The following is a 19,614-nucleotide window of genomic DNA, read 5'->3' as shown; positions in this document are numbered from 1 at the left end:
AATTTATTTAAACTGTTTAGGTTTTTATTCACTGCATTTCCACTATGTCATGCCTCCTGGTTCCTATAAATTAGAAATAATTACACTTTAAACTTGAAATGCTGGAGCTTCATTGAGTGTACTTCCTGCTGCCCTCCATGTGGCTGGTAGGCTGATAGATGTTGTGATAGTGTACTTGCTAATATGTAAAGTATACTTATTTGAATATATGCTTAAGTAAATAGTTATGTCATTACAGGAAGTGATGCACTCACATGCAGCAGCCATGTTAGTTAGCCTGCATGGTAAACAGTACATATAGCAGCAACAAGAAGAAGCCTCTATTAAAGTTCGAAGTTCGATCTCTATGCCTGTCTTCAGCTTCATTTATATTAGTCTAGAAAAAAATAATGCAACATGGTGGTAGTGGTAGTGAGCCGACAGCATGGAGCAGCAGCTGAAAACAACGATTTAAATTGGAAGCCCTACCTGAAGCATTGCAGTTAGATCATCATTTCATATAGGCGGGCGACTGTGTGAGTAGTGTAACCAAGATGGTTTTGCTCAAGCCAACAACATAAAATAGCAACAGGACTTCCAGTTTCTGAGTTCAGTGCAGCATGTGTTTTGGCGTGCAGTCCTTCTGGCCATCAATGCACTTGTCTGCCATTTGCTGACCCCAATGCCAGAGACCCTCTCAACTGCATGCAAAAAGCCTGCACAGCTGCAACACTGCTCACGGCATGGCTCCTCCTTAGCTTTGCCTTTTGCGCAAGGTGCTGCAAACTTTAAAACAAGCTTTCTTCATTAGCGGTCAAAAGGAATAAAAGGCTTAGGGACTGGCAGTCAGATTTCCAGAGACTGGGAAGCATCTGTTATCCAGGGAGTTCAGATCGTTTAGACAGAGGATTGAACAATGCTTCTAAGACATGAGGTTGTAGATGGGGAAAAGCAAGATTAGGATCACCATTGGAAAAAAAGGTTTGCACAGAATTAATGTCTTTGGACTGTCTGAGGGGGACCAGGAGATTCCAGCAAAATTCTGGGCAACATTGGACAGTCAGCTTAAGACCAAAATCAACTTTCAGGGCACACCTAGATGACTATGTTAATCGATGCAGAGAGAAAGCAAAGATTTTTATCATGCTGAATTCTCGGGATAAATTATGGAGTTGGCTATTGCATCTAGCCATAGGAACATAGGGCTGAATTTTCTGCCTGTTGGGCAGGCGGGCCTGACCCAATCTCCACAGGGTTTCTGCGTCCACCACCCTTTCTGGCAGTATGTTCCATATTCCCAACACACTGTGTGTGCAAAAGTTGCTCATCACATCACCTGTCAACCTCATGCCCCTTACCTTAAATCAACGCCATCTGGTTACTCATCCCTCTGCCAAGGGGAAAAGTTCATTTCTGTCGAGAAGTCATACATTTAGGGAGGTCAATCAGTTACAGGGATTACAAAATAAATGGGAATATACTAAGGTGGGTAGATGAAGTGAGAGATCTTGGCGTACAAGTACACAGGTCCCTGAAGGCAGCAGTTCAAGTAGACTAGGTTGTAAAGAAGGAATATGGAATGCTCTCCTTCATTGGCAGATGTACAGAATATAAAAGTAAGGATATAATGTTGGAATTGTATAAAACACTGGTGAGGCCACAACTGGAGTATTGTGTGCAGTTCTGGTCACCACATTACAGGAAAAATGTAATAGCTCTGGAGAGAGTGCAGAGGAGGTTTAGAAGAATGTTGCCAAGGTTAGAAAAGTGTAGCTGCAAGGAGAGATTGGATAGGTTGGAGTTATTTTCCTTAGAGCAAAGAAGGTTGAGAGGTGACTTGATTGAGGTGTACAAAATTATGAGGGGAATAGATAAGGTGGACAGGATAAAATTGTTTCCCTTGATGGAGAATTCTAGAACCAGGGGACATAGATTCAAGATAAGTGGCAGAAGGTGTAGGGGGACATGAAGAAGAACTTTTTTACACAGAGGGTAGTGGGTGTCTGGAATTTGCTGCCCAAGTTGGTGGTAGAGGCAGAAACTCTAAACTCTTTTAAAATGTACCTGGATCTGCACCTTAAGTGCTGTAAGCTGCAGGGCTATGGGCCAGGTGCAGGAAGGTGGGATTAGAAAGGGCACCTGGGTGTCCTCAGGCTGGCATGGACAAGATGGGCCGAATGGCCTCCTTCTGTGCTGTAACTTTTCTATGGTTCTATGGATGTGCACTTGCGATGCCATGGCATACAAGGCTATGGGCCTAGTGCTGGAAAATGGGATTAGAATAGTTGGGTACTTGTTTGACTGGTGCAGACTCGATGGGCTGAAGGCCCTTTTTTCTATGCTGTAGACCTCTATGACTCTATGACCCTATCTATGCCCCTCATAAGTTTAAAAGTCTCAATCATGTCACCCGTCAATTTCCTCTGCTCCAGGGGAAATAACCCCAGTCTATGCTATGTCCCTTCATAAGTCAAACTCTCCAGCCCAGCCAGCATCCTGGTCAATGACTTCTGCACTCTCTCCACTCCAATCACATCCCTCCCATGAAGCACATATCACAACTACACACAGAACTATAGCTGTGGCCTAGGCAGCGTTTTTTGCACTTGCAACATGACCTCCTTGTTCCTATATTCTATTCCTCGGCTAATAAAGGCAAGTATGGCATTTACCTTCTTAAACACCTTATGTACCTGTCCAACTACCTTAACGAGCCTGTCAACATGCACAGCAAGGTCTTTGTGATCCTCCTTACTTTCCACGCTGCTACCATTCATCAAGTATTCCTGTACCTTGTTTGTCCTGCCCAAGTGCATCACCTCACACTTATCCACATAACATTCCATTTGGCATTCATTAGCCCATCTGGCCAGCCCATCTATATCCACTTGTGATGTAAGGCTATCCTCCTCACTATTTGCCACCCTGCCAATGTTTGTGTCCATAGCTTCTGGAAGGTTGAGCGCATAATGAGCCAGGGGAAAAGGATGAAGTGTCACTGTGTGCACGCTAACTGATCCACTGTTCTTGTTGTTCATTTCAATATCATCAGAGCATGGCCACAGGAGAACTGCAGATGCCCCCTTTCACACCTGAGGGCTCTTGTGTCACTTGCGTCACAGCATTTCTGCAAGGCAGGCACCAGCACCTTGGTGGGCATTGCAGCATCGCCTAGTGTCCCGGGGCATAGTGGAGAGGGCACTTCACAATTGCTGGAGGAGGTGGCAGAGACAGAGAGTGCGGATGGCGCCATCAGTCGGAGTTGTGTCCCAGACTGCTAAGGGGGGCAAGGGAGCAGATCGCAGGTGCTCTGACCCAAATTTTTAATTCCCCTATGGCCATGGGGGAGGTGCCAGAGGACTGGAGGACAGCTAATGTGGTTCTGCTATTTTAGAAGGGCTGTGGAGATAAGCCAGGGAACTACAGGCCAGTGAGTTTCATGTCAGTGGTAGGGAAACTATCAGAGAAAATTCTGAAGGGGAGAATCTATCTCCACTTGGAAAGGCAAGGTTTGATCAGGGATGGTCAGCATGGCTTTGTCAGAGGGAGGTCATGCCTAAAAAATTTGATGTAATTTATTGAGGAGGTGACCAGGTGTGTAGATGAAGGTAGTGCAGTTAATGTAGTTTATATGGATTTCAGCAAAGCCTTTGACAAAATCCCACATGGGAGACTTATAAAGAAGGCCAATGCACATGGGATACAGGGTAGTTTGATAAGGTGGATTCAAAATTGGCTTGGTTGTAGGAGACAGAGGGTGATGACAGAAGGATGCTTTAGTGACTGGAAGCCAGTGTCCAGTGGTGTACCACAGGGATCTGTGCTGGGTCCCCTATTATTCGTCATTTACATAAATGACATAGATGATTATGTGGGGGCTAGGATTAGTAAGTTTGCAAATGACACAAAGGTTGGCCGGGTGGTTAACAGTGAGGTTGAGTGTCTTGTGTTACAGGAAGATATGGACGGGATGGTCAAATGAGCAGATAAGTGGCAGATGGAATTTAACCCTGGAAAGTGTGAGGTGATACACTTTGGAAGGAGCAATTTGACAAGGAAGTATTCAATGAACGGCATGACAGTAGGAAGTTCTGAGGAACAAAGGGACCTTGGCATTTGTGTCCATAGATCTCTGAAGGCGGAGGGGCATGTTAGTGAGGTGGTGAAAAAGGCATATGGGATACTTGCCTTTATCAATCGAGGCATAGATTACAAAAGTAGGGAGGTCATGTTGGAGTTGTATAGAACCTTGGTGAGGCCACAGCTGGAGTACTGTGTGCAGTTCTGGTCGCCACTTTATAGGAAGAATGTGATTGCACTGGAGTGGGTGTAGAGGAGATTCACCAGGACGTTGCCTGGGATGAAACATTTAAATTATGAAGAGAGGTTGGAAAGACTTGGGATGTTTTCATTGGAGCAGAGGGTCAGTCGTGAGGGGACATAAGTTCAAGGTGAGGGGCAGGAGGTTTAGGGGGGGATGTGAGGAAGAATGTTTTTACCCAGAGGGTGGTGACAGTCAGGAATGCGTTGTCTGGGAGGGTGGTGGAGGCTGGTTGCCTCACATCCTTTAAAAAGTACCTGGATGAGCACTTGGCACATCATAACATTCAAGGCTATGTGCCAAGTGCTGGTAAATGGGATTAAGTAGGTAGGTCAAGTGTTTCTCACGTGTTGGTGCAGGCTTGATGGGCCAAAGGGCCTTTTTTGCACTGTGCTGATTCTGTGAAGCCACTCACATCCTGACTTGGAAATATATCATCGTCCTTCACAGTCACTGGCTCAAAATCCTGGAACTCCCTCCCTGACAGCACTGTGGGTGTACCTGCACCACAGGGACTGCAGCATTTCAAGAAGGCAGCTCTCCACCACCTTCTCAAGGGCATTTAGGGATGGGCAATAAATTCTGGCCGAGCCAGCAATGCCCACTTACCATGAATGAATTTAAAAAAACATGATTCTGCAGAGAATCTGATTTTAAAACTTGGCAAAGTAAAAATTAAACTCAGAAATAAAAATTAACAGATTGTCTGGATGTTTATTTAAAACTGAGGGGTCACTTCCACATTAGTTGCTGGTACTTGGGTTTCTCGCTCGGGCAGTCATGGTTGGTTGATTCTCTTTTCTCTTGGAGACAGATTTGGAACCCTCCTTTAAGAATTCTCGATTTGCAGCAATGAGGTTGTCTGGTGGCTTTTCAAATTACAAACAGCTCAACTTCAATGAGAGATGTTTCAGGAAAATAAAGAGGGGGTAAGACTGTTGCCCCTTCTATCCCTGTGGCAGTCTTTCACTGGCTATTAGTTCAAATGCAGAATATTTTACATCTAAGAGCTTGGTCACATGTCTACTCCCTGCTGCTCCTCAGCTCTGAAGAAGTCATATGGACTTGAAACGTTAACTCTTTCTCTTTCCACAGATGCTGCCAGACCTGCTGAGTTTTTCTAGCATGTTATGTTTTTGTTTCAGATTTCCAGCATCTGGAGTGTTTTGCTTTTACTGTAGTGTTTAATTCACTGCCACTTTTGTTCCAGGAATGCCTGCTTGAAGACATGGGGAGAATTTTTAGCTCGGTAGGCGGGCGTGTGCCTGACCTGACCAAGCATAAACTGATGCGCGATGACGTCAGGCAAGCCCCCTGATGTCATCGCGCACTCGCATGATATTTCGGTCGGCAGCACAAATACCAACAATTAAAGGCCTATTCAGGCCATTAACAAGGTCATTGAAACAAATGTTTTGCTGCCCGTCCAAACTTACGGTTGGCAGACAGGTGAAAAAGCCAAGTGGCCTTTACATTTTTTAGGAAACCTTAACCATAGGCGAGATGAGGTCTCCAACAGCAAATAAAAATAAAATAATTTTAAAAAAATTTCATTTATAACATGTCCCTACTCATGTGACAGTCACATGAGGGACATGTTTTGTAATATGTTAAAAATCTTTATTTCTAATTTTTAGAACTTTTCATCTCCTTGAAACAGTTCTGTGCCTCAGGGAGATTTTTAAGCATGTGCTCACGCACATGCGCAAAGTTGGCACTCACTCTCCTCCGTGCCATACACGCAGACAATGCTGAGCGCTGCCTCTCTCACAGTCTGGCCCCGATCGCAGGTGGTAGTCAGCTTCCCAACCGTCCCCGCCTGCCCCCACCTGCCCCAGCTAAGCCCACCCTGCTAGGGCAAAATTCTGCCCTTCTTGGACAGGATTTCCATTTATCTCTTTCACCATGTTTGCCTTCATTGCTTTCAATTACTCTTCTGGTGTTTGATAAGGTGTTTACCAAAACTTGCTTTCACAACCATATTTCATTCCTCAGCAACTGTCTCCATCTCCAACTGACCCCACATGGACTACAACTGAAGTTCCATCCATCATGTTTTGAATCCACCCAGGATTATGTCCGGGATTTTCTGGGCCTGCCAGTGTTGGGCGTGTTCGGTGGCGTGAGTGGACAATGTGGCATGATTGGTTTCACAATGGCATGAAACCAGTTCGCAATTGTCCGCTCAGTTCGCTGATGGTGGGCTGCGTTCTGCACCATCGGACATCGGGAAGCTCATTGTAGTACAACTGCATATCATTATTAGGCCTGCCCACCGGAACCTTTCCCCCACTGCCCCCCACCACTGAATCGTCTGCCATGTCAGCAGGAAAACCCCGGCGTGTTTTAGAACAGCACATAAGCGACGTACACCGTGTGGGCTGCACTTCACTCGGGACTTCAAGGTTTATTCGCCTACCTTGCTTCGTTCAGCACTCACAGTCATCAGCGCCAGGCTTCACAGACAGCACCACATCACTCTCAGAGGGGTTCTTGGCAGGTCTCTACCTACCATTCAGCCATACTGCAGGATGAGGATTGTACTGGGGGCATATGTTAATCTGTGCAAGTGGCCTCAAGATGGTTAGAGATGAGGAGATGAGATCAGATGGACATGTGAGGGTATGTGTGTGAGAATAGGTGGTGATATCTCTTGAGTGGACAGTGAGTGAGATGCCAGTGAATGTGATGGGCGTGAGTGTGAGTTTAGAGATGGTTGCCATACTCTGGCTGCACGGATTAGATCATTTATCCTCTATCTGCATTGGATGGCCAACCTCTTCTGTGCAGCATTGGCATTGACTACCATTGCCACAGTCTCCCAAGCCTGTTTGGGTACGCCGCTGCCCATCCTGCGGCCAGAGCGGGGGGGATAGAGGACATCACAGCAGACCTCCATGGCATCCAAAAGGCATTACAGTGACACATCACTAAACCTGGGAGCTGCTGTCTTTTTGTCTTTCATCGGCATTTTCCCTACAATAGTCATGGGCTGGAAGCACTTGAGATTTGTGCATGTGGCTGGACTTTAAATATTGCGTCCGGCGAGATGAAGCAGCAAGGTGATGGTGTAGCAGGCAAATGAGAGCCTGCCTACCATCAAAATGGCATGATTCCCAGGAATGTGTAACTAATGCAGCGGGTTTGGGATGACATTGCGTGAAAACCCACCATTGCAGTTCGCTGGTAAAACATCATTTTACCCACCTGCTACCGCATTTAATGCAAATCTGGGACCATTCCACCCTCTGGGTATTTCCGGGACTTACAATATTCCTCGAATTTCTGTTCTCGCTGCATCCTGAGGTCCAAACACAGTGCCGTATGCCACCATATATACACACTCGACCTCTCTCTCCAGCAAAACCGACCCACCCTATCTCCAAGCTATCCTTGTCCTCAGTTCCATTTCATTCTTCGTCTCTTCTGATGCCTTAACAAGAAACTTTTTCTCTCTCTTTCAGATGCTGAAGAATGGAAGAACCAAACACTTATTGACACTAATGTCCATCTGGGACCCTCCAGCCTGTCCCATCCCTCTGAGCCCATCCCTTCTCTTGCTGCATATTCACTATACCCTCTGACCTTCCCCTCTCTGAGGCTGAATGTTCTGTGCTCAGCAAAGGACTCAATTTCATCCCTTTATCCCCCACCTCAATGAATTTTGGGCTTGGCACAACGCTGAACTCTTCCTCCGTCACCTTCGTCTCTGTGCTCACTTCTTTGGGCAGGAGTCCTCCACCCTTTCAACAGATCCTTTCACCTGTCTCCAGTATTCTCCCTCTACCTGGACCCCTCCCCCTGGCCTCTTTCCGGCTCTTGATCTATTCATTGATAATTGTTGGTGTGATGTCAGCCATTTTAATTTCTCTGCTCCTCTCACCCACTCCAAACTGTCTCATTCTGAACTTGTTACACTCCATTCTCTCAGGTCCAACCCTGAATTTGTTATCAAACCTGCTGACAAGGATGGTGCTGTTGCTTTCTGGCTTACTTACCTCTACCTCGCAGAGGCTGAGCACCAACTCTCAGCCACTTCTTCCTACCTCCCCCTGGACCATGACTCCACCATTGAACATCAAGCCATTGTTTCCAAGACTGTCACTGACCTCATCTCCTCTGCAATCTTCCCTCCACAGCTTCCAACCTCATAGTCTCCCAATCCTGTACAGCTCATTTCTACCTCCTTCCCAAAATCCACAAAAAGGACTAGCCTTGTAGACCCATTGTTTCAATGTGTTCCTGCTACACTGAACTAATTTCTTCCTATTTTGGCTCCACACTCTCCCCCTTGTCCAGTCTCTTCCCACCTATATTCACAATTCCTCTGATGCCCTATGTCACATCAACAATTTCCAGTTCCCTGACTCCAAACGCCTCCTCTTCACAATGGGCGTCCAATCCCTCTACACCTCCAAGCCCCACCAGGATGGTCTGAGGGCTCTCCATTTCTTCTTTGAATAGAGGCCTGAACAATCCCCATCCACCATTACTTTCCTCCACCTGACTGAACTTGTTCTCTCACTGAACAATTTTTCCTTTAAGTTGTCTCACTTGTTCCAAATAAAAGGTGTGGCTATGGGTGTCTGCAAGGGCCCCAGTTTTGCCTGTATTTTTGTGGGGCATGTGGAACATTCGTTTTTCCAGTCCTACCCAGGCCCCCTCCCACAATTCTTTCTCTGGTACATCGATTACTGTATCAATGCCACTTCATGCTCTCATTTGGACTTGGAAAAAATTATCAATTTTGCCTCCAATTTCCACCCCTTCTCACGTTCACATTGTCCATATCAGAAACTTCCTTTGCTTTCCTTGACCTCTCTGTCTCCATTTCTGGTGAAAGATTATCTACCAATATTCATTACAAACCCAATGACTCCCACAGCTACCTCGACTACAACTCTTCACACCCTGCTTCCTGTAAGGACACCATCCCATCCTCTCAGTTTCACTGCCTCCATCGCATCTGTTCCAATGACGCTACCATCCAAAACGGGGCTTCTGACATGTTTTCCTGAGCTGAGGATCTTCCCCACTGTGGTTGACAGGGCCCCCAACCACATCTGACCCATCTCCTGCACTTTTGCCCTCACCCCTCCCCTCCCTCCCAGAACCATGATAGGGTTCCCCTTGTCCTGACTTTTCACCCCAGCAGCCTCCATATTCAAAGGATCATACTCCGCCATTTCTGCCAACTCCGGTATGATGCCACCACCAAACACATCTATGCCTCACCTCCCCTGTCAGCATTCTGTAGGGACCATTCCCTCCGTGACACCCTTGTCCACTCCTCCACCACCGTCCAACAACTCATTCCCTTCCCACAGCACTTTCCCATGCAATCGCAGAAGATGTAACATGCCCCCCTTTACCTTCTCCCACCTCACCATCCAAGGCCAAAACACTCCTTTCAGATGAAGCAGTGCTTCACTTGCACCTCCTTAAATTTGGTCTACTGTATTCGCTGCTCCCACTGTGGTCTCCTCTACATTGGGGAGACTAAATGCAAACTGGTTGACTGCTTTGCAGAACATCTTCGCTCAGCCAACAAGCTTAACACCAACCTTCCTGTCGCTTGCCATTTTACTTCACCATCTTACTCTCATGCCCACATTTCTATCTTTGGCCTGCTGCACTGTTCCAGTGAATCCCAGTGCAAACTGGAGGAACAACACCTCATTTTCCAATTAGGCACATTACAGCTGGGTCAAAATCCTGGAATTCCCTCCCTAACAGCACTGTGGGTGTACCTACACCACATGGACTGCAACAGTTCAAGTAGGCAGCTCACTACCACCTTCTCAAGGGTAATTAGGAATGGGAAATAAATTCTGGCCAAGGCAGAGATGCCCACATCCTGTAAAATGAATTTAAAAAGCCTTTTGGACTTAACATTGAGTTCAACAACTTCAGACCATGAACTCTGTCCTCCATTTTGATCTTCTAATTTTTTTCCCCAATCCCCACTCCCCCACAGGGCCATCTGTAACTTGTTCTTATGTTTTGCTTTCACAGAGCAATGACCTTTGTTCTGCTATTAACACATTCTGCTATCAGGCCTTTATGTCACTATTAGCACCTTCTTTAGTTTTGAACATAACAGTTAACACTCCTTTGTCTTGTGTTTATGATATCTTTGTCAAATCTCTTCTGAGCTCCCAACTACTCTGGACCTTCTATTTTGCTCCACTTGCTACACAACACCACCCTGCACCCTTCCCCTGCCACCGCCACTCTCTTCAACAGTATAAAATTCATGACATTTCTACTTCTCTTCAGCTCTGAAGAAGAATCATATGGACTCGAAACATTGACTGTTTCTCTCTCCACAGATTCTGCCAGACCTGCTGAGTTCTTCCAGCATTTTCTGTTTTTATTTCAGATTTCCAGCATCTGCAGTATTTTGATTTCATTTCACAAGGTGCCCTGCTCCAGCAAACTCAGGGCCATTATTTTCTATTTACTTAAAAATACTAGTTTTGGGGGGACCTCCAGGAAAATAGTACAACTGGCCTCCCCCATACAATTACATTATGACCACTAATTTTATATAAAAATGTTGCTGCTTATGAAAAATATGAGAGTTTAAGTACATTGATCGTAATAAAACCCAACCTGTGTGCAACTCATGCCTCTGGTATCAAGTGCATTGAAATTTGTGATATGCTACTAGAAATAAACAACACTTAGAACCTGTGGTGTAAATTTTCATCCTCAGTACCTAGGCAGTAACCTGGCAGACTGAATTGCACCCTCATTAAACAAACAACCTAATTTTTGTCTCACTGATTTTACAGAAATGCAAACAGCTTATCTTACTGACTTTCAAAGTTGTAGTTACCTTTTTTTGACTTGATAGATTTCCTCCATAGTGTTGAGAAGATTCCATCAGTCCAATCATTAGTTGCAGGGTCCAGTCGCCCAAACATTTGTGGAGCAGTAATAGCCTTAGGATTCATGCGCATTTCCCGATGAGGGGCTCCACATTCGGTTAGTGATTGCATTAGAGTACGAATGACACAAGTCTTTCCAGAGCCACTGGGACCCAATGTCATCAATCCGTGACGAACTCTGGCTGTTTCAAACAGCTGAAAGTAGGTAGAAGAAAACAGGATTGTAAAACTCCACAGTGGAAAGACTGGAGAAATGGGTTTTCTTTCCTCATTGAAAGGCCTTCAAGAGGTGATCTTATACAGACACTTAAGAAAGCTCTGGTTATGGAAAGACTAAATTCAGAATTCTATTTTAAATTAAATGTGAGAGTAGGACAAGGTGGACACAGTATGAAAGTAACAAAAAGTAAAAGTAACCAAGAAGTTCTTCATATAAAGAGTGATCAACACTTGGAATGGACTTCCAAATAGAGGTGATAATGAACAATTAGATGCTGTGGAGGCATTCTGAAATGAATGGATTAAGATTAGTTAAATCACCTTCCTAATCCATCATAAATTCTTGCTCTGCAATTGCATGGATAGGAAAACTAGTTGCACTACCTAGATAAGAATCATCAAAAGCAATTTTACTGCATCAACAAAAAAAAACAAAGTTAAAATGGAGTGCAGCTGAGCTAACTGAGTGAAGAATTGGAGTTTGGTGAGAAAGGGAGTTTTGTGCTGATTTTTTTCTTAAATTTTGCTTTTAAAATCCAATCTAGTCTGTAATTAACAGTACTGGAAAGTACTGTGTTAGCAGGCTAAGTTCTTTTTTGCGGTGTAGACAGGGTAAACTCACTCTCAGCTGTAGAAGCTGAGCAGTTAATTAGCTAACTGGTTGAATCTGGTTATTGTACGCCCAGTTCAGTTACTATAAAGTCAGGGTTCTTTAGTGCAGTCAAGGCAAACTCAGTGCAGCTGAGCTAACTGAGTGAAGACTTGGAGTTTGGTGAGAGTGAGAGTGAGAGTGAGAGTGAGAGTGAGAGTGAGAGTGAGAGTGAGAGTGAGAGTGAGAGTGAGAGTGAGAGTGAGAGTGAGAGTGAGAAGGTGTACATTTCCTTTCTCACCCTATAGGAATTGATACTTACTCTACTACAGGGAAAGGAGCTAGCTGTTTGGTGAGTATCTGGTAAGTGGGTAAGTTCTATCCTATCCTATCCTATCCCTAAGGTTTGAATAGTACAAAAATTGGTGGTAAAGTTAATAAAGTATATAAAAAATAACATAAATAAGTGATTAATATAATTAAGTAATTAGTTAAAACACATTAAGGATGACATGATAGGTAATGTGTCAAGGCTGCAGCATGTGAGATAACATAGTTATCCAGGGCAAACACATCTACAATAAGTGTTTGTGGCTTCAGGAACTTCAGCTCAGAGTCATTGAGCTGGAGGCTGAGCTGCAGGCTCCGTGACACATCAGGGAGGGGGAAAGTTACCAGGATGCTTTGTACCAAGAGACAGCCACACCACTTAGGATAGGGTCTTCTGATTTGGTCAGTGGTCAGGGACAGCATGGTGTGACAGCGAGTGAGACAAGTAAGGTCACCCAAAGGGCAGGAGTGTGAACCTCTGCAATTGTCCAATGGGTTTGAGGTTCTCTCAGCTTGTTTGAATGAGAGCAGGGACTGCAGGGTGGCTGAGCAAATTGACCATGGCACTGTGGTACAGGAAGCCATTCAAGTGGGGTGAGCAAAAAGGAACGTAGTGGTAGCAGAGGACAGTATCGTGTGGGGGATTGACACTGTCCTCTGTATCAAAGGGCAAGAGTCCAGATGGCTTTGTTGCCTGCCCAGTGCCAGGGATCGAGACATCTGCTCAGGGCTGGAAAGGAACTTGCAGTGGGAGGGGCAGGATCCAGTTGGCATAGCTGACATAGGTACCAATGACATAGGTAGAACTAGGAAAGAGTTTCTGCTAGGCACTAAATTGAAAAGCAGAACCTCAAATGTTATAATCTCTGGATTATGATCTGAACTGCATGCAATGTGGCATAGGATACATATAATTTGTGAGATGAATACATGGCTCAAAGGCTTGTGTGGGTGAAGTGGGTAGCAGTTTGTGGGGCACTGGCACCAGTACTGGGGAAAATGAGATCTGTACCATTGGGGTGGTCTATATCTGAACTGTGCTGGGACCAGTGTTCTTGCGAACAACATAACTTGGGTAGGAAGGGTTTTAAACTAAATAGTGGGGCAAGGGATCAAATATAAAGGAAGGTGGTGGCTTTATTGTCACTGGACTGGTAATCTAGAGACCCAGGGTAATGCTCTGGGGATAAAAGCAAAATACTGTGGATGCTGGAAATCTGAAACAACAACAAAAATAGCTGGAAAAACTCAGCAGCTCTGACAGCATCTGTGGAGAGGAACACAGTTAATGTTTCGAGTCCGTAAGACTCTTCATCATGCTTTGGGGACCCAGGTTCGAATACCAGATGGTAGAATTTGAATTCAATAAAAATATGGAATTAAAAGTTTAATGATGAAACCACTGTTGATTGTCGTAAAAACCCATCTGGTTCACTAATGTCCTTTAGGGATGGAAATCTGCCACTCTTACCTGGTCTGGCCTACATATGACTCCAGACCCACAGCAATGTGGTTGACTCTTCATTGCTCTTTGAACAAGGGCAATTAGGGATGGGCAACAAATGCTGGCATAGCCAGCAACGCCCACATCGCATAAATAAATAAAAAATGTGGAAAGATATGATACATCAGAGTAGAGGCAAGGAAAGAGAGGAAAATAATAATATGGGAAATGAGGGTTGGAGAATAGTAGGAAGGGACAGAGAGAAAAACCTAAGAATCCACAAAGAATTAAGATTAGATGTCACAAAAATAACAAAGATAAAGGCTGTGTATCTGAATGCACGTGGCATAAATTAATAACACACATTGAAGTAAATAAATATAATCTGGTAGTCATTACGGCGACCTGACTGCAAGATGACTGGGATTGGGTCCTGAATATTGAGGGGTATAATACATTCAAGAAGAGTAGGAAGCTAGATAAAGGGATAGCAATGTTGATCAAGGATGGTATTTGTGCCTTGATTCAGGAGATCAGAATGTAGAATCGGTTTGGGTGGAGATGAGGAATAGTAGGGGAAAGGAGTCACTAGTGGGAGTGGTCTGCAGGCCCCCTAACAGTAACCACAATTTAAGGCAAGTATACAAGAAGGAATATTGGGTGCTTGTGATAAAGGGATAGCAATAATCATGGGTGGCTTTAATCAACATGTAAACTGGAAAAATCAGATTGACAGTAGAAGCCCAGATGAGGAGTTCATGGTACGCTTTTGAGATAGTTTCTTAGGCCAACAAATTCTGGAACCAACCAGGTTATATTAGACTTAATATTGTGTAATGTGACGGGATTATTTAATGGCCCCAGACTGAAGGCACCCCTAGGTAGCAGCAACCACAACACAATTGAATTTTCCATCCAGTTAGAAAGGGAGAAGAGTGGGTCTAAGACTAGCATTTTAAATTAAAATAAGTGCAACTATGTGGGCATGAAAGCTGAGCTAGCTGAAGTGAACTGGGAAACTGGGCTAGAGGACAGAACAATAGTGAAGTAGTAGCAGACATTTAAGGGGATATTTCAGAATACTCAGAATAAGTATATTCCTACTATAAAGAAAACTTCTAAAGGGAGGACCCACCATCCATGATTAACTAAACAAGTTAGGGAAACCATCAAACTTAAGGAAAAAGCATATAACTGCAAAGGTGAGTGGCAGGTTAGATGATTGGTCAGGATATAAAGAACAACAGTGAATGACTAAAAGGTTAATCAGGAGGAAGAAATTAGAGTATGAGAGGAAGCTAGCTAGAAATGTAAAAACAAATAGGAGTTTCTACAGGTGTTTAAATAGGAAAAGAGTAGGTAAAGTGAGTGTTGGTCCTCTAGAGAGTGAGAAAGGAGGTTAATAGTAGATAATAAGGAAATGGCAGATGGAATGAACAAATATTTTGCTTCTGTGTTCACAACAGAAGATACAAAAAACATTCCAGTAATAACTGCAAATCAGTAGTTGAAAGGGAGAAAGGAACTTAGTGAAATTGAAATCACTAGGGAAACTGTACTGAGCAAATTGATGGAGCTGCGGGCTGGCAAGTCTCTGGGTCCCGATGGACTACACCCTAGGGTCTTAAAAGAGGTAGCTGATGAGGTAGCCGATGGGCTGGAGTTGATTTTCCAAAATTCGCGAGATTCTGGAAAGCTTCCATCAAACTGGAAAGTAGCAAATATAATCCCTCCATTCAAGAAGGGAGGGAGGCAGAAAACAGGAAACTATGCTTGATGTCCGTCATAGTGCAGGTGTTAGAGTCAATCATTAAAGAGATAATAGGTGGGCACTTGGAAAAAGCTCAAAGTAATTGGCAAAAGTCACCATGGTTTTACAAAAGGGATGTTTAACCAATTTATTGGAGTTCTTTGAAGGAGTAAGGTATGCAGTGAATAAAGGGAAGCCTGTAAGTGTACTGTACTTGGATTTTCAGAAAGCATTTGATAAGGTGCCACATTAAAGGTTATTGAGGAAAATAAACACATGCTATAGGACATAACATATTAACTGTCATGAAGCTATTAATGTATATTATGGGAAATTATTTTTCTTTTAAAATAGAGGCTGGTGATGCAATGAGAACTTATATTCAATGAGCTGTGTTGGGTATAACAGACAGCAGTTTTGTGTGTGCAGGGCAGAGGCAATGTAAGATCAAAGCGGCTGTAAGTCTACAACTGTCTCCATAGGAACCAAAGCGAAAGGAACATAATTTTGAATTTGTAACGTGAAAATGCTTTGCCTGGTGTCCACTGAAATGGGTTGCTGTTGTCTTAATGGAAATTAGTTTGGGAATTTGTTATAAGTTATGATAGTAGTAATTTGTAGCCATGTGTATATGTCTAACTTGTGTAAATTAATAAATGTCTTGTGATTTTATATAAAAACCTCTCGAGAACTGTTGGTCTGATAAAGGTTCTGACAGTTGTTTAAACTTTCCCTCTGGGATTTTTAAATAACTCAGCTTTACCAACTGCTGGGTCATAACATTAACCTGGATAGAGGATTGGCTGGCTGGCAGAAAGCAGAGAGTATGCATAAATGGGTGTTTGTCTGATTGGCTGGATGTGACCAGTGGAGTCCCGCAGGGGGTCTGTGCTGGGCCCTCAACTTTCCTACAATTTACATCAATGGGTGGAATCATCCATGCCCATTGACGTTGGGCTTGGCAGCATGAGCAGACAACATGGCGAGAAGGCCAAAATCGGTTTTGCGACATCATGAAACCAGATTGTAGTCAACTGCTCAGTCTGTGGATGGTGGGCTGTGTTTCCCACCATCGGATGGCGGGAATCTCATTGAAATACATCTGCATATCATTATAAGGCCAATCAGCTGGAATCATTCTTTCCCCGCCCCCCCCCTTTGCTGGATCATCTACCCACGTCAGTGTGCTTGCATGCCGAGGTGTTTCACAATAGTGTACATTTGGCAGGCTGCACTTTGAGGGGAACTTGGAAGTGAGCACACAGTAATGCTGTGCAGCGCTCGCCCAGTTCATATATTGAGGCACATTGGAGGTGTGGGGGCAAGGCAGCCCTGCAGTTGAGGTGTGTTGCAGGAGAGGGGCAAGGGCTCTCATGCAGTTGAAGATAGTGCACAAGCACATGTGGTGAGGTTGGGGGGGCGGTGGGAAAGCAGCCAATCATTAGGGAAACCTTGTAAAAAGTGACCATTCCTCTGCAGCTGAGACAGGTCAGACGCAGCCACGTTGACATCTGTGGAGTCGGGCCTCTAGATTACCTGCCCACTCAAGCAACGCAGAGGCATGAAAGCGCCACAAGTGCTCTGGGGCTTTTCACCCCTTGGGCACAGATTGCAAACGAATGAGCTTTTTAGTGGACTGCAGAGCAGTTGGACGACTGGGAACATTGTACAATCTCCTCACTAAAGCTGGCCATGGAGCAGTCACAGGTGGAGGTGCTCACAGCCCCTTGCAATGTCAGCATCCCGGTTTGCACCAGTCTCCCCCATGGCAGCATGGGTTAGGAGAATAACTGCACCTGAGCTGAGAGCAAAGCATGCAGTCCAATAGGCAAAGCTGCTGCCAATCGATCAGATGGAGTGGGGCACAGGTGGGTGGGGTATCAAGCAGCCATGCAGCTTACTAAATTCTGGCCATCCAAGTGCTGGCCAGCGCTCACTGGGATGCATTAAAGGTCCTTCAGACTTAACCAAGAGAGGTTCTCAGTATACCCAAGATAATCCATGCCTCTTTCTCTCTCTCTCTCTCTCTTTCTCTCTCCTCTCTTTCTCTCTTTCTCTCTCCTCTCTCTCTTTCTCTCTCCTCTCTCTCTTTCTCTCTCCTCTCTCTCTCTTTCTCTCTCCTCTTTCTCTCTCCTCTCTCTCTCTTTCTCTCTCCTCTCTCTCTCTCTTTCTCTCTCCTCTCTCTCTCTCTTTCTCTCTCCTCTCTCTCTCTCTTTCTCTCTCCTCTCTCTCTCTCTGTCTCTCTCTCTGTCTCTCTCTCTCTCTGTCTCTCTCTCTCTCTGTCTCTCTGTCTCTGTCTCTCTGTCTCTGTCTCCCTGTCTCTGTTTCTCTCTCTCTGTCTCTCTCTCTCTGTTCCTCTCTCTCTCTCTCTCTCTCTCTGTTCCTCTCTCTCTCTCTCTCTGTTCCTCTCTCTCTCTCTCTCTCTGTTCCTCTCTCTCTCTCTCTGTTCTTCTCTCTCTCTCTGTTCCTCTCTTGAATGAGTAGATCAGGAGCTTGTAACCTGGTGACCTAGCTGTATGCCTCGTGGTGTACACAGAGTGAAGATCTAACAGAGGGCGCTGGTGAGAAGAGACTGAAGCATTCTGGGAGAAGTCATCGCAGCCACTGCAACTCAGAAGGGCGAATCCATTTGTCTGTGATGACCTTGGTAAGCATCCTCCAAAGGGCCGAGGCCTGGAGCACTCTGGCCCAATTTTGGGGTCCTGCTGTGTGGCAGTGGCACCCTCCTTAGCCTGTGGAGCTGGAACTGCTGATATCACAGGAAGAGGAGAGTCAGAAGGGCCAGACTCCTGGAGTCACCTGGGTGGATGGACTCAGGACACACCTGCTGATCCTTCTCCTTGGCTGACTCCTTGAGGAGAAGGGGTAGCTGAGGGGAGATCAGACTGCCTGGCACCCCTATCACATACCCACTGTTGGAGGCCAACTATGGCGACGGAGTTGAGCCCTTGCAGCAGTGCAGGAGCAACATCCTGCACCAAGGTGGCTGCCACCCTACCAGTGTTGACCCTGGTGCTTTGGCATGCTGTTGCTATCACCTTAGCCTGAAGGTGGACAGACTCCTCCATTGTGCCTTACAAACTGAGGAGTGCAGCGGACATCCCTTCCTGATGTTCCGGAACTTGTCTTTGCAGCTCCAGCAACTGTGACATGACTCGAGTCCAGAGGTTCAACATCTGACTTAGGCTTAGCTACTTTCTGGCCTCCAGCAGTCCTTTGAGTCCCCGCTGCTGCTGCTTTGGATCAGAAAGTGTGATGTGCTGGTGGAACGTGTGGGTGAGTTCTGTGATGGGTCTTCAGGGAGGGTCTCAGCAGATTCCTCTTCTGAGCTTCCCTTGGGCTTTGATTAGAGGTCCTGGGTCATGGACTCTCTCAGATGTACCTTAAAAGCAAGGAGAGATAATTAGTGCATGGCAGTGGCCTGTGAAACAGGACACCTCACTCACAACATGGTTGTCTGATGGATGTTGCACTGCTGGATCCTCACTTGGTAGGGCACCACCAACCTCACTGTCAGCATAGGAATGGTCCAGATCCTCACCGGCCACCTGGATGGTCAGATGATAAGTATGCCTGTCATGTGTGGGTGGTGAATAGTCCCATAGATGGAATGAGAACAATGAAGGTGTGTGTGAGAGAGTGAATAGTGATGTCCCTTGAACTGGCAGTGAGTGAGGGCCCTGTGAATCTGTGATGGGTTTGTGAGGGTGTGAGTTGAGAGTGATGAGAAGGGTGACTTACCCTGGAAGAATGGAAGAGGTCATTCATCCTCTTGAGGCACTGGGTGGTTGTCCTCTTTTGCAGGGTGTTGGCGCTGACCACTGCTGCCACCACCTCCCAAGCCAGATTAATGATGTGTCTGCCCATCCTGTGGCCAGAGCAGGTGGTAGAGGATATCACAGCGAGCCTCCACTGTGTCCAAAAGGTGCTCGAGGGATGTGTCATTGAACCTGAGGACTACAGTCTTCTTGCCTATTGGGGCCATGTCTTCTGTGAAGTAGTCATGGGCTGGAAGTACTGGGAGGTGTGCACACAGCTGGACTTTAAATATAAGCGCCAGGTGTGAGGAAGCAGTGAGGTGATAGCCTG

The 19,614-nt window shown here is 45.4% G+C and overlaps 1 protein-coding gene across 1 annotated transcript in view; it reads right to left on the bottom strand.

Moving 5' to 3' along the window:
- LOC121278118 (dynein heavy chain 8, axonemal-like) overlaps positions 1 to 19,614 on the bottom strand; it is a 2,067,071-nt gene that overhangs the window by 620,173 nt on the left and 1,427,284 nt on the right. Inside the window, 1 exon segment of the mRNA XM_041188205.1 lies at positions 11,142 to 11,388. Coding sequence (XP_041044139.1) covers positions 11,142 to 11,388 — 247 coding nt within the window.

This window comes from Carcharodon carcharias, chromosome 5 (assembly GCF_017639515.1).
Source record: "Carcharodon carcharias isolate sCarCar2 chromosome 5, sCarCar2.pri, whole genome shotgun sequence".
Lineage (NCBI taxonomy): Eukaryota > Metazoa > Chordata > Chondrichthyes > Lamniformes > Lamnidae > Carcharodon > Carcharodon carcharias.
This window is presented reverse-complemented; position numbering and strand designations above follow the sequence as displayed.